At 43.5% G+C, this 15,195-nt stretch overlaps 1 protein-coding gene across 1 annotated transcript in view; it reads left to right on the top strand.

Moving 5' to 3' along the window:
* Window positions 1-15,195, top strand: part of LOC110262100 (rap guanine nucleotide exchange factor 6-like) — a 147,444-nt gene that overhangs the window by 103,135 nt on the left and 29,114 nt on the right. Inside the window, exon 4 of the mRNA XM_021101306.1 lies at window positions 4,399-4,482. Coding sequence (XP_020956965.1) covers window positions 4,399-4,482 — 84 coding nt within the window. The remainder of the gene's footprint in view (window positions 1-4,398; window positions 4,483-15,195) is intronic.

The raw sequence follows: 15,195 nt of genomic DNA on the forward strand, positions 1-15,195 counted from the left end.
CCATCATGACTCCTGTTTGGCATGGCATGTTGTCAACACTCACCAAATCCAGTAAATGTTTGATCATTCTCTGCAAATATCTGCTCAAGCCAAAACAGCTCTGGTGAGTTACCATTTGAACTTTTCAATAAAGGGGGAGAAACAGCTTGTCCAGCAGGCAGCTGGAATCACCCAGTAAGTGGGAGTGGTTGAGAGGGCCAGTTTCTCAGCCTGACTTCCTCAGCTCTTTGCCGAGGTCTTCCTGATGTGAAGGAAGTCTGGGAGTGTTCAGGGGCCAGTACATTTACTGTCACAGTATCTATCTACCTTGGACTCTGGGTGTCTTTCACTTCATGTGTATTTGAAGATCAGAGCCAGGAAAGCTGAGTTTACAAACCCTGTGTTAATTTTGTCCATAGTCATTTGCCTTCAAAATGAACAGATACGGAATCAGTGACAAGCCAGGGAATATTTGTTCTACTCTCTGCATCACAGTTAATCCGGACCGTGACAGCCTTTGTTGTACTTTGCACCAAGGTAACAACTACAGAATGATCGTTGTTTGTGTGGCCGAGCATCTTTGCACAGCTCTGACCATAGGCTTAGTTAGTAAGTGGTGATCAACCCTGATTTCCTGCTTTTCTAGAATTCATTTTCCTTGACCAACCTTTTGGTGATAAAGGGAACATCATAAGTGCAAGAGCAGATTCAAATAAGTTTACAAGGTATTTCATTTTTTCTTCTTGGTATTTCAGTGTTTTATTACTTGTTAATAAAAAACTTACACCATTCTTGCATCTGACAGAACACATTTTTACTTGACGTAAATCAGAATTAGTAATAATGCTGTCACCCTATGTTAAGAAAGACAGGTACAGTTCCCCTTGTGGCTCAGTGGGTTAGGAACCCAACTAGTAATCGTAAGGATGTAGATTTGATCCCTGGCCTCACTCATTGGGTTAAGGATTTGGTGTTTCTGCAAACTGCAGCATAGGCTGCAGATATGGCTTGGATCCAGCATTGCTGTGGCTGTGGTGTAGGCCAGCAGCTGCACCTCCAATTTGACCACTAGCCTGGAAACTTCCATATGCCCTGGGTGTGGCCCTAAAAAGAAAAAAAAAAAAGGAAAGACAAGTACATTTCCTCCCCTAAACTAGGTAAATGATTGTTGATTGCAAAGCTAATGACTAAAAATTGGAGAGAAAAGGGTATAAATTCTGTTTGGAAGTAATAGGCATTTTCATTTGAGAAATAAATTTACTTTCATGGTTCCACTTGTACTAAAACTTGTTTGACAATATTTTCCTTCCTGTTTTCTTGAGGCTTTGCTGTCAAGCATTCAGTAGTTGGGAAAGTGGTAAAGGATGCTTGAGGGGAAGCAGTGATTTGCTGCTGATTTGCTTTGAAAGCAAATAGCAATGAATAGAAACAGACTCACAGACTTGGACAACAAACTCGGGTATTAAAGGGGACAGGTGGGGGAGGTGTGGACTGGGGGTTTGGGATTGGCATATGCACACTGAGTTATTTGGAATGACTGGCCAATGGGGACCTGCTGTATAGCACAAGGAACTCTATCCAATATTCTGTGATAACCTATGTGGGAAATGAATCTGAAAGAATTGAATGTGTGTAAATGTATAACTGAGTCACTTTGTTGTACAGCGGAAATTACCACAGTTTGTAAATCAACTACTTCAGTAAAACTTTAAAATATGAAAAAAATCGCATTCATGTAAAAAAGGGCATGAATAAAAAATTTAAGAAGAAAAAAGAAAACTGTAGCTTAATGTAATTTTATTTTTCTTATTATCATAAAAGCATCTTTTCTCTTAAGTTCGTGAGCCCACCCTAGTTCTTTTTCTATGAAATTGGTTCATAAGTTTCAGCCAATTTTTAGTGAGTCGTGGGATGTTTTCTTACCTAGAAGAGGTTTATTAAAATTCGCTTTTTTTTTTTTTTTTTTTCTTTTTAGGGCTGCACCTGTGGCATATGGAAGTTCCTGGGCCGGGGGTTGAATCCAAGTTGCAGCTGTCAGCCTACACCTCAGGCACAGCAACACCAGATCTGAGCCACATCTGTGACCTACACTGCAGCTTGTCAGCTTGTAGCAATGCTGGCTGGATCCTTAACCCACTGAGTGAGGCCAGGGATTGAACCTGCATCCTTAAGGATACTATGTTGGTTCCTAACCTGCTGAGCCACAACGAGAACTCCAGAAAAATTAGCATTTTGAAAACATGAGCTGTGATGACCTGTTCCCCAGTTTGCTGCTTCTATTCTGACTTTATTGTGCTTTTTTTCATGTATTAATTTCTTTTACAGAGTCAAGTTTATCAAATTTATTAGTCAGGATACAGGCTTAGCTGCTACTAAAAGAAAAAAAATGCTGACTGCAGCAGTGGCTGGATCACAGGGACCGTTCACTTTTCTTACACGTGGTAGCGGCCTGGGTGCTGGGAGCTAGGATGGTGTGGCAGCTTGCCGCTGTTATGAACCCAGGCTCTTTCCATTGAGTGGGCCGGTCACCCTCAGCCTGCAACCTCTGCCTCAGAGGCTCAGAGGCAGCTGGAACCTCCCAGCCACATCCACATTCCAGGTAATAGACAAAGGACAGGGCTGCCCATCTCTTCAAGGGGACAAGGTGGAGGTCGCCTCTCTCTTGCCCTCACATCCCAGCTGCAGGGGGGGGGGTCTTTGGCAACTGCTGCCAAGCTCTCTCTTTTTTTTTTTTCCTTTCCCAAAATGGATTCCAAGCATTTTTAAAGGATACCAAGTTCTATGTACAATTTTGAATAACCAAGTTATTTAAAACAACAAGCACTATCACCTCATGTTTTTCTTTTTTTCTTCATTTTTTTCAAGTTTTATTGAAGTAGAGTTGATTTACAAGTTTGTGATAATTTCTGCTGTACAACAAAGTGATTCAGTTATACATATACACACAGATTATGACAGAATATTGAATAATATTCCCTGTGCTACATAGCAGGTCCATCATTAAATTTTCATCAAACAGATTGGCAAAACCCCAAAAGTTGGATAAACAGCTTCAGTGACAGGCTGCCCCTCAACGCTGGCTGTGGCCACATGGCTGGTGGCCTCTGCACTCACTGCCCTGTCATTGGCCGATTATCCTCATCCTGCTGGAGCCATCGGCTGCTTGCCTTCTTTGCTCAGATATGCTCTCTTCTCTGTGAGACCTGTCCTGACCCGTTCAAAATTGTAACATACGGAGTTCCTATCATGGCACAGTGGAAACGGATCCGACTAGGAACCACGAGGTTGCGGGTTCAATATATCTGGCCTCGCTCAGTGGGTTAAGGATCCAGCGTTGCTGTGGCTGTAGTATAGACTGGCATCTGTAGCTCTTATTCGACCCCTAGCCTGGGAACCTCCATATGCTAACTACAAAGCAAAAAAAAAAAAAAAAATTTTGTAGCAACCACTCCTACTTTCCTTACCCTACACCAACCTATTCCTTGGAGCACAGGTTTATAATTTACAAATTATTATTTTTATTGTTTATTGTATATACTGTCCCACCAGAATAGAAGCTCCATGAGGGCATGGATCTTGGTTGTTGTTACTTCCTGAAGTATTCTCAGCACCTGGAATAGCCCTGATCATAAAATAGGGGAGGCCATAGGTCGGCACATAAGATGCTGCCCACCTGGGCAGGGAGGACACCATGACAGTATTTATCAGCATTACAGTGTCCATGCCTTTGGACGCAGCAGCTGCATATCAAGTTACTAATTACAGTTACTACTGTGGATATAAGCTTATTCATTGTAGTCTTTATTTTCTTCTAAAATAATTGCATACGTTAAAAACCACTGAAATGACTGGCAATAGGGGGTTGCTACCTCTAACAAGAATGTTGTCTTCTGATGAGAAGATCTCTGAGTTTGCACAAAGGAAGAACACAGGGTGATTTTTTTTGTGAAAAGAGAAAGAGATGGTGGTGGGAATGAGAATAAGGGTCTATCTCTGTGCGTATGTGCCTTGGGACATTCTGGAAGGATTTCAGCAAGTGTGGTAGAGAAGTGGGTGGGGGGGCTTGGTAGACAGAGGAGTGAGAAAACTAGGTTTTACTGTTTGCCTCTTGGTATTTTTTGCTTTATGAAACAAGGGAAGGCATTTGAAGTTCCAAAAAAATTAAGCAATATTTCTCAGAATGGTAGGTGCTGTAGGTCTAAGGAACATTTAAAACATTTAAATATACTGATAAATATGTTTAGCTTATTTGGGTGTTAAGTGATTAAAAAGTGATTCCAAGAGTTGAATAACGATGGTCCATGTACATGATTTATGCTGTTTCATTGTTCTTCAGGATTCTAGAGTGCTGTGTGCTATGTATGTTTTGATTTTCTTGGTCTGTTTAGAGATAATCATCTTCTTTTCTTTTCTTTTCAGTCCTGATGACATTGGGACCTGCTGGTACATCCTTCTCTCTGGGTCCGTGTTCATTAAGGAATCCATGTTTCTTCCACGGAGCAGGTATGGTACAGAGGTTCTGCAACAGATTTTCTGTGAAGCCTGAAATCCTTTGGCAGAATGAGTTCTTTTGCAGAATTCTTCTCTCTTCCGACTTCCTCCTCTGCTGACACAAAGCAAGAAAGCGCTTGGGTATTGATAACTTGAATCTCTAAGACAAGACTCTTCTACCCTGTAAACCCTGTTCTAGTCTCTACAGAGGACAAGAACAAGGCACATGCTGGTTACGGGTTACTTGAACATACAGGCTAGTTGAGGACCTGTTTGCTCATCGGGACTGAAGCTGCCTCTGTAACGGGACATCTTGTACACTAGAGCCCAAGAGGGCTCAGTGGAGCTGGAAGGCGAAGGCAGGGGCTGCTGTGTCTGGGGCCCTGTGGTCTCACCCCAGCACCATCTGCAGAACCCCCCTGCTCTGGCCTCTTGTACTAACTCCTGATTCATGGCTTGAGTCCCTGACGTTTGTACCAAAGACCAGGTCGTGCTTGTGTCTTTCCTCTGGACCTTCAGGCTACAATCTGGGTGGTGGGCTGGGGGCACCCAGTACCTGGTTCCCATCAGGTGTGGCCAAAGGGGGTCAGGGCTCACCTGCTGTGAGTATGGCTGCCTGTGTGCGGCTTCCTGAGGGTCCCCAACACTTCTGAATTTCAGGAGTTATTTCCACTCCCAATTGTGTGTTTTTAACAATTAAGTATTTTTATTTCAACCGAAGATTTTTAAATTTTAGCTGATAGGCAATCCCGGGTGGCTCAGTGGGTTAAGGATCTGGCATTGTCACTGCTATGGCACTGGTCACTGCTGTGAATAGGTTTGATCCCTGGTCCTGGAACTTCTGTGTGTTGTCAGCGTGGCCAAAAAAATAATAGTAAAATAAAATGACTAAACAATATTTGATTAAAATTGACTCAGTTTATTAAAGTGTAGCTCTTCCATTCCCCACTTCCTGTCACCGAACTTGCTCATAAAAACCTGAAGATGAATTCTTGATACATCACTCTGAAGGAATTATGGTAAGAATGTGTCTTAAAGATGTGAGCAGGTTTCATAATGCCTGTGAGCGAGGCGGGGCCAGGTGATTCATAGCGGCCTGGGAGAGGCACAGAAGGTGTTGGGAGGGCCCTGAGCAGCAGAGCCAGATGCCAAGGCACTGCAGCTGTTGGGAGCAACCTCCAGTGCAGCCCCCAGGCCTCCTGCTCCTGCCCTGCTGCTCCTCCCTTATCGGCAGGCCTTATTCTCCCTGGAAAATGGCCCCACAGGGCAGGAAACTCCCTCGCCTATTTGTTTGCTATTCTTTCAGTAGCAAACGTTAGAGGGTGGTAGTGCCCTTGGTGGTGGCAGTTGTAGTGGCACAAAAATGATGATGGAAAGAGGCTAAAGGCTGTGGCGGCTAGTGCTGTTTGTCTGGCATCATTGGAAAAGCCTTATGTGGAATTATTTAATTATGTGTGTGGAATCATTTAATTTCACGACTGTCCTTTGAGGAAGGCATGTCATTCCCTGTATTTATAACCAAGGAGACTCTGGCAGTGTAGGTGGGCTGGTGGCCATCCACCCTCCGGTCTGCCTGGGTGGCCTGGCGTGACTCCTGGCATGATCCTCAGCATGACCCCTGGCGTGACCCGGAGAATGCCCTCCCATCATCACGGATTCTGTCTCCTGAGGAACGGAGCACAGAGCAGCAGATAGAAGTAGCTGCTGGCTCCCTTCTGAAGGCTCTGACGGTTTCTGAACTTGAAAGTGTGCAGAGGCAAATAAATGTTTAGGCACTGGCTTATTCTAAAACTTACATTTAATTTTTATTTAAAAAGTAGTGGTAATTACTATACAAATTATCACAGATAAAGAGAAGGAAAACCATCACCTAAAGTCTCTCATGCAAGGTAGTCATTCTTTAATATTCTAGTCTTTTTCCGTCTAGTCTTACATGTATGTGGGCTGCATACTTAAGAGCACACTTTATAAACAATTTAATATCTTGCTGATTTCAAGAATGTATATATGCTTACCTCATTACATCAAAAACTCTTTATAAAGGCTCACTCTTTATGCCTTTTCACATCTGCCTCATGTTCAGTTATTTGAACTTAACCACAATTTGATTAATAATTGTTAAGGGGTAAATTTTCCATACTTTTCATTATAAATGATGCTATAGGAGTTCCCATCGTGGCTCAGTGGTTAACGAATCCGACTAGGAACCATGAGGTTGTATTTCGATCCCTGGCCTTGCTTAGTGCATTAAGGATCTGGTGTTGCTGTGAGCTGTGGTGTAGGTCACAGATGTGGCTCGGATCCCGAGTTGCTGTGGCTCTGGTGTAGGCCGGCGACTACAGCTCCGATTAGACCTAGCCTGCGAACCTCCATATGCCGTGGGAGCAGCCCTAGAAAAGGCAAAAAGACAAAAATAAATAAATAAATAAATAATGCTATAAAGAATGTGATTTGGGGTTTTCTGTTGTAGCTCAGCAGGTTAAAAACCCAACTAGTATCATGCGGATGTGGGTTTGATCCTGGCCTACTCATTTGGTTAAGGATCTCGTGTTGCCACAAGCTGCAGTGTAGGTTGAAGATGTGGCTTGTGTCTCATGTTGCTGTGGCTGTGGAACAGGCTGGTAGCTGCAGTTCTGATTCCACCCCTTGCCTGGGACTTCATATGCTGCAGATATATCTGTAAAAAGAAAAAAAAAAGAAGAAAAGAATGTGATTTGAAGTTTATGCATCTTAGAGAAAACCAAGGTTGATAACACCATCATCATCTTGATACAAGTTCTGTTGTACAAATTAAATCTGTAGACCGAGTTCCTAGAACAGCAAAGGAGCATGTGACTGCCTTTCTTGACCACCAGCCATCATCAGCTAGTCAAGTAGGACAAGTGACAGCTTGTCCCAACTTCTGGGACAGGAACCCAGTGTTCAGATACCTGCTGTTGTAGGAGAAAGAAGACTTGCAGTCCAGACCTATTTCATGAACACATTGGAGTCTGTAGCTAATTATTTTCAAAGATGACTTCAGTTACTCTTTCTCTGGCAGACTGTCAAAAGCTTGCAGGTCAGGACTTTACTGGGATGAGGGGAAAGGATGATGTTTCAGACTGAATGACAAGCCAGGGCTATTTATAGGTTATTTCTTCATGTGGCACCTGGTGACCTTTGCTGGGTCCAAGTTGTTTGTTTCCTTTGGAGCTGTTGCCTGAGGAATAGTCCTGAGATTGTTGTAGTGAGTAGGAGCCTGTGCTGGTCCTGTGTTCAAGGTAGGCATCAGTGAGTATTTCTTTCTCCAGGAAACATTGAGGCTGGATTAAAGTGTAATGTAGATTCGGTGCAAGGAGCAGTCAGGTTTTATAAAACAGCCAGTTCACAGGCGACTTCCTGCATTGACCATCCTTTTCTCATGTTAGCCTGGAAATTGGTTATCAGTATATGTAATAAATAATCTGATCCTTCTCCTGAATGTTTTAACTCATTTTGACAGGTAATGTAGCCTGAATAGCTAGTTTGGATCAAAGCAGTTTGGACAGCATTTTCCTTTTTTTTTTGGTCTCTTCTAGAGTTGCATCCGTGGCACATGGTGGTTCCCAGGCTAGGGGTCAAATTGGAGCTGCAGCTGCCGGCCTATGCCACAGCCACAGCAATGCCAGATCCAAGCCGCATCTGTGACCCACACTGCACCTCATGGCAACGCTGGATCCTTAACCCGCTGAGGAAGGCCAGGGATTGAACCCACAACGTCGTGGTTTCTAGTTGGATTTGTTAACCACCGAGCCACAATGGGAACTCCCATTTTCCTTTAACTGATTTTCCTGCAATTGCTTTGACCCCCGAAACCATCAAGCATGAAGGGTGATGTTCAGCCCAGAAAATCTGTTCTTGGGCTTCCACATTTCATTAGCTTTACTGAATTCCTTCGTTAACATTTAGGCCAACATTATATTTATTTATTTCATTTTTGTCCTCCTTTTAGACAGGTGAAGGTTGTTTTGGCTATGTACTTTACTCTGGTTGTTCAAGCCCAACTATTGTTCTTCAGTAAGATTTTTAACACTGATGGCACTTAGGAAGTCCTTTATGCCTGTCTCAGAGTCAGCCTACTCTCTCTGCCCCACTTCGAGGCCCTTCAGTGATTAGAATGTTGTTTTATGAATTTGACTGTAAACTTATTAGAAATTTACCAAGTTTGGAAACATAGATCTTTACGCAAGTGGCCGTCATGTCACTTACATGTTACATATAGCAATGGTGTTACATATAATGCTGCCCTAGGATAAAGTAGAACTCTTATCTGGAGTGTATTTTGTGTTCTTGAAGCAACATACAATTTATAGTTAGGTTTTTCCTTAAGTCTTATTTAAAATAAACTCAGTGCCTTTGTATGATCAGCAGGATGATGAGCCGAGGTGACCTCGGAATACAGCAGAGGTTATGTTTTTCTCATTTAGGGACATGCCAGAGGGGACACTTGCCATAGACGAATATAGAAATGGTATAAATGGTGTGTGTTTTTCCAAGCCTCTAAGCAAAGCAGTTGTGGTTACCGACTTGTCCACTAAGTTGTGCCCCACTCATCTCTGTAACATGCTATTTACATCCAGAGTCCTGGTAGGTTGTTATATTAAGACAGTGACAATGGAGTTCCCCTTGTAGCTCAGCGAGTTAGGAACCCGACATAGTCTCTGTGAGGATGTGGGTTTGCTTGGATCTTATGCTGCTGTGGCTGTGATGTAGGTGGGCAGCTGCAGCTCTGATTTGACCCCTAGCCCAGGAACTTCCATATGTTGCAGGTGTGGCTGTAAAATTAAAAAACAACAACAACAAAGAAAAACAGTGACAGATGAGGATGGTGTGGTATCTGGAGAAAGGTGTTTTCCCCCCTCATTTTTTCAAAGGCATCTTTTGCAGCAGCAGTGAGGCTGGAAAGCAGTAGATGCAAATTATCTTAGCTGAAGTTGCAGGTTTAGAAATGGTTTTTAAGGAACATTTGGTTTTCTTTACACAATGGGCAGGTAAATAGCAACAACGTTTATCATCCTAATGTGCTTTAAATCAGTGTATTTAAGTAACAGTAAAAGAAATTGATGTATGCCTAAATTTTCTCAGTTCTAAAATTGCCCCACTCTACTAATGCTGAAGCCTAGTTATAGTAAAGTCACAGAATAATAACTTGGATTAATGTTATTTTGGGGCTGCCGATTTCCCTGAAAGGCTGATAATTCTAATTTAGGTGATAAGGATAAAGGCTTAGGCTGTGTTTCTAAATTTTCAACTTGCTGTTTGGATTTTTTGTTAGAGGAGGAGATAATTTACCCAGGCTTATTTTAACTCATGGAACCAGAGTCTTTTTCTACTATTCTATCAATCACTTTTACAGCTATTTGCAAGGAAGAAAAAGTAATACATGATATGTGTAAGACATGAAGAATTGTTATTATACAGACTCTTTTTGAATTTATGTTGGTCACAATCCCCAAAATCCCCACTCCTGCTAAAACACAGAAGCTGATTTTCTCCATAAAATTAATTTTATCCTAGAGACCTCCAAGGAAGGGCCTTTTGATAGTAATGATCATGCACACCTTATTTAATCATAAACAAATCATATTTTCATTGCTCTGATGGTAAAAAGCTTTCTGTATTTATCCTATACAGAGCAGGTGGTAAACAGTCTCCTCCTTCATATCAATGAATAGGGGCTGTAAGGTTAAAGGAAAACATACACCCAGGCTACTGGCAAACCTAGGAGCTTGGAAGATGCCCAGAGAAAGTTTGTACTTAAAGCTGGGAGCCAGAGGGGTGAAGGCTTCCAGTGCATGGCCTTAGTTCCTAGGTTCAGGTTTCCTCAGGTGGCAGACTTAGTAGGCAAAGCCATCTCTAGGGCACGTGTGTCATAAGAGAGCATGTCTGTAACTGGCAGAGGGACTGTCTGTGGGAATAGCCGAATGCTGAAATGCTGTCACAATCGAGGCTTGGTTCCTGGGCCCTTTTCCTATTTACAGGTTATTCCGTCTAATTCTGGAATAGGTTTGGTAGAGGTCCAATGTGAAGGCATATTTCTGTGTTTTTCCAACATTGGTTGAAATTTGCACGGAGCCCTGCTGTTTGGCCTCAGAGTTCTGGCATCTGCAGTAGATGCAAGGCGGTCCACTCCCTGCTGGCATGTGATTTAATATCACTTGGGGAGATGAGGCAGGCATATGTGCGACATCAGAAAATTGCCAAGGTGGCAGTAAGTGGTGCAGCATAAATTAGGATAGCAAAGACTGCCCCGAATGCAAAACCCCTTCAAAGACCGGGGTATTTGAATGCATGTGGATGGTCCCAAGGGTGGCACTTAAGGAAGTAAATTCTGAGTTGGGTTTTTGATTTATATTGTTGGGCAGTGATCGGGAAGGAAATCAGAACATTGTAAAGAGCATGAGTGGAGGATGACTATCTAAACATGTTTATAGACAATAGCTTGAGTAGGAGTGCGAGAAAAGGGCCGTTTGGGAGAGAAGTGCACTTGGGGGTGTGGCACGGTTTTGAAAGTGTTGGTGATGGTGTGTTATGGAGTGGCCAGTTTACAAACCTGCATCCCTTGTGGAAGGCCAGGACTGAGGGCAGCGAGGTCTCAGGTGATGCTGGCAGGTGTCTGGAAGAAGGGTGGGCGCCGCGTACTTGTGCCCTGGTAGCTGTGTCCATGTACAAGTAACGCCTCTCTTCCATTGATACCAAATAAACCCACAATTTAGAAATTAAAATTATGCTATGGTACTCTCAATAATCACATTTTAAATTAGAGCTGGCAGCTCTAATGAGGAGAAGTGGGGAAATAAGACATTTAACTAATCAGTTCTGAGAGGCTGAAATACTGTTCTCATTACGATTCACGTGACAATGAGCTACTTGAGTCTAAAAAATCACAGGCCTCCTTTCTGCTTGCCAATGCTTTGTGATAAGTTAATTGATCTCTCTGAAAACTTGCTAGTTTTTTTTCAGTAATGAAAGAGGGTGGAACAATGGAAGAATGCTTCAGTGGTCTATGTGGTAGGGACTAAAAACAATTAGATATTCCTTATTCCATGGAAAGAACTGTATAGGATTAGAAACTCATGTTCTGGAAAGTACACCTCTGTTATGGCATGTGATATAGTGCCTAGTTAGAGATGGAGGATGGCGTTTAAAAAATAACTTGCTGGTGAATTCTGTTAAAAGTATACCTTGTGGACATCCAGTGTATGCAAAAGGTGTGAAGAGAAGTGAGGATCAGAATTCTGCACAAATTGTGCACCCAGGTGAGATTTACCTCCAGAAACCAGCAGGATCACAGCAACGGCAGCACGGACTTGGCATGGAGGGGGAAGCGTGGTTGTTGAAGAAAGAATGGGGAACATAGAAAAATAAAAGGACAGCTATAATCATCGTAAAACTGCCTCACCAAAGGTTAAAAATAAGGTATTGGTCTTACCTTGTCACATGGGTAGATATCAGTGACATCACAGGGTTGACTGAGGTGGTGCATCAGCTTTTCATGATTTTCTTACAGGCAGCACTAATATTTCTTTGAAAGAAGAAAAGTCTCCCTCCTACCCTCCCTCCCTTCCATAAAACTTTGTTTAATTGTCATCCAGAATGACCTAAAGTCAGTGGGTGACAGAATTAGTAAGGGCTGCCAAGTTATAAGAACCACTTTATTATACATTATTCTGTACAGTCCATTATCACCTTATTTTGCAGAAGCAGGTGACTGGGGCCTGTAGCTGGCCAGTTAATGAAAGTAGTTGTTTAGGCCGGGGGTGGGGGGTCATAGAAATGTAGTTCAATTTGATCTGTACTCCCAGTTATATGTATAACTGAAAATATAATCAGATTAAAATGTATACCTGTAGGCATAAAGGTGTGTGTGCAAGGGCCAGTCCTCTGGGACTTGACTGTCTCCCCTCAGTCTTCTGCAGTTTTCCCCCACATGCAGCCCAGCAGCAGTAAGAAAACTGACATAGCTGTATCAGATCACCAAAGTGTCTACTTCATAGGTAATGTGATTATTAAGTCAAACAGATAGGTATCAAGAGAAAAGGGTGAATGCAGTGTTCTTTTAAAGTATTTATTGGTTGAACCTAGTTACTAGGAGGAACATGTCTGGATAACTTTCCTATCGCAGGAGAATTGTTTACCAAAAAGGTGATTGAAGTGACGAGCAAAATGACTGGGACTGACTTCCGGGATCACGTTATCCTTGCTGTGTTGCTAAGGGAGTCGGGGCGTGGGGCTTTCTCCTCTGTCCTCTGCACTAAGTCACCCACCTGTGCTTCCTTCTGTTGCATCCCTCTGTCTCACTCAGGCTTCTGTCAAGTGTCCTTCAGGGCCTCCCGTGCCTGCCTAGACACGGCGCTGACACAGAGAGGTCCCACCCTCTGTCATCAAAGCCAGGTGATAATTGTTTTGAGAAGGGGCCTGTTTGTCCACTGCTTCCTGGAGCATCCATAAGGTGAGACTAGGGACAGCACCATGGAGGTCCCTTGACCAGAACAAACGAGTCTCGGTGAAGTGGAGCTTGAGGTGGAGACGCCGTGAAGATGAGCCCTGATGAAAGGGAAATGTAATCTTTTCCAGAAATTTCACAGTGAAGAGGAGCAGGGGAACGGGGTTGGGAGATCAAGAGGGCTTTGCCTCTAAAAGGAGAAGATTTCCTGTTGTGGCTCAGCGGAAATGGATCTGACTGGAAACCATGAGGTTGCAGGTTTGATCCCTGGCCTCGCTTAGTGGGTTAAAGATCCACTGTTGCTGTGAGCTATGGTGTAAGCTGGCAGCTTTAGCTCCTATTAGACCCCTAGCCTGGGAACCTCCATATGCCATGTGTGTGGCCCTAAAAAAGCAAAAAAAAAAAAAAGCAGATGCTGGTGCGTGTTCATGTGTTTATGGAATTGACACTCTAGAGGGGGCTGTGTCCAGGAAGGAAGGAGGATGGAGCAGAAGTGGGTGAAGCCCACGAGCCAGGGGGTGTTGGCTTGGGAAAGAGGGAGAGGGTGCCACCCTTCCTCTAGGCTTACGGTCAGAGCTACAGGTTAATGGGTAGGTTTGGGTAGGTTTTGTGGATGTGGAGTTTTGGTGAGAGAGAAGTTGTAAAACAGGAGTGTTGACTGCCCCCTGGATATAGTCATGGACATGTGGTTATCTGGTCATCTGTGGCATCATCTCCCACCCCCCAGCAATTTCAAGCTGTTTGGGGGCAGGCGGCAGTGTGTGCATTGTCAGAGCACTCAGTAAAGGGGAGAAAGGAGCAGGGCTTGAAGGTGTACCAGAATGCTTTTCTGTCTCTCATCTTTTAATAAACAGCTTGCCATCTACTCTAGAAATTTCTTTGAGTCTCAGCTCTGACCCCACTTTTCTCCCCTGACAATTTTTTTTTTTTTTTAAATAAAAGCACTTCAGAGTTAGAAATGACCACGTCTGTCAAGTCACCTGCCTCCATTACCACTGTCTGTGCCTTTGTTAAATTGTCACCTGCTCTGTTAGAGCGCCCCCCTCCCCCCAGCCACCTGTTTTCGGGGTTTTTTCCATAGTGAACCCATATCATCGTGTAAAAGCACAGACTTTCTCTTGTTGATCCCTTGCATGATGAGCTTAGATGACATTCAGCAGCCAAACAGGTAAAGTCCAGCTTCCTTAGTGAGACATGGGGGCAGCTCAGAAAGAACATCTGTAAGCTCACCTTGCCCAGCTGCTTCTGTGCCTGGGACAGCCACCCCGTTGTTGGCATCTCCCTTCCTGCCCCCTCAGTCCTCCTAACCCACCGATGAAAACCACATGTTTTCTAAACCATAAGATTCTTTAAAGGCAAGGACTTTATTACTTATCTTTGCTTCTCTAGTGCCTAGAACAGAGCAGGTATTTAACAAATATTTGTTGAATCATATCGGTTCAGGATTATATTTTTAATATGTCCCTCTAAAAATCACCTTTAAAAAAAGTTTAACAATATTATGCTAACGAACTCCCTTTTAGAAATTACTTGTAATAAGCTATAATTTATTGAAAGTCAGGTTAGCATAGAGGAGGAGGAGGAGAGTCAGGAGAGAATGGGACTGCAGCATGATAGAGGAAGGCATGCAGGGAGCCTGGGCTGGGGCCCTGCTCCATCTGTGGGGTGCAGGAGAGGGGAAAGGGCAGATAGCATCTTACTGGGTATTGTTTGCTGTCTGTATTAATTATGGTGAAATTATTAATTTTGATTGCATACCACAACTGCATAAACAGAGTAGGAGCTATGTTTTCTCTCCTCTAGGAGAACCGTGAAGGTCCAGTCCAGGACAACTTCAGGCTCCCATCCTTCTCTGCTCAGAGCATCCATCAATGTCACCTCAGGGCACAGGATGGCTGCCAGCCTCCAGCCATCACCTCTGCATTGGGAGCTAGAAGTAGGGGGAAGACAGAGGAGCAAAAAGTTTATTTCCATCCTTGAGACAGATTTTCTTTTCATAGCACATTGTCCAGGTGAGGTCATATGGCCACTTCCCGCCATCCAGGAGCCTGAGACCTGTTGTCTTTTATTCTGAGAGACATTCTCAGAATAATATAAAAAAATCCTTCTAAGGAGAAAGAGGAAAGTGTATATTGAGCAGGTGGCCAGCAGCCTCTGTTATGTATGCTCTGAGGTTTCTCTCACACTCTTAGAGTGTGTCATCTTCCTTTACCAGACCCTCCTTTTCCTAGACCTGTGCCATGTTCCTTTGCCCTTAAGTC

The sequence above is a fragment of the Sus scrofa genome, chromosome 8 (assembly GCF_000003025.6).
Source record: "Sus scrofa isolate TJ Tabasco breed Duroc chromosome 8, Sscrofa11.1, whole genome shotgun sequence".
In the NCBI taxonomy this organism is placed as follows: Eukaryota; Metazoa; Chordata; class Mammalia; order Artiodactyla; family Suidae; genus Sus; species Sus scrofa.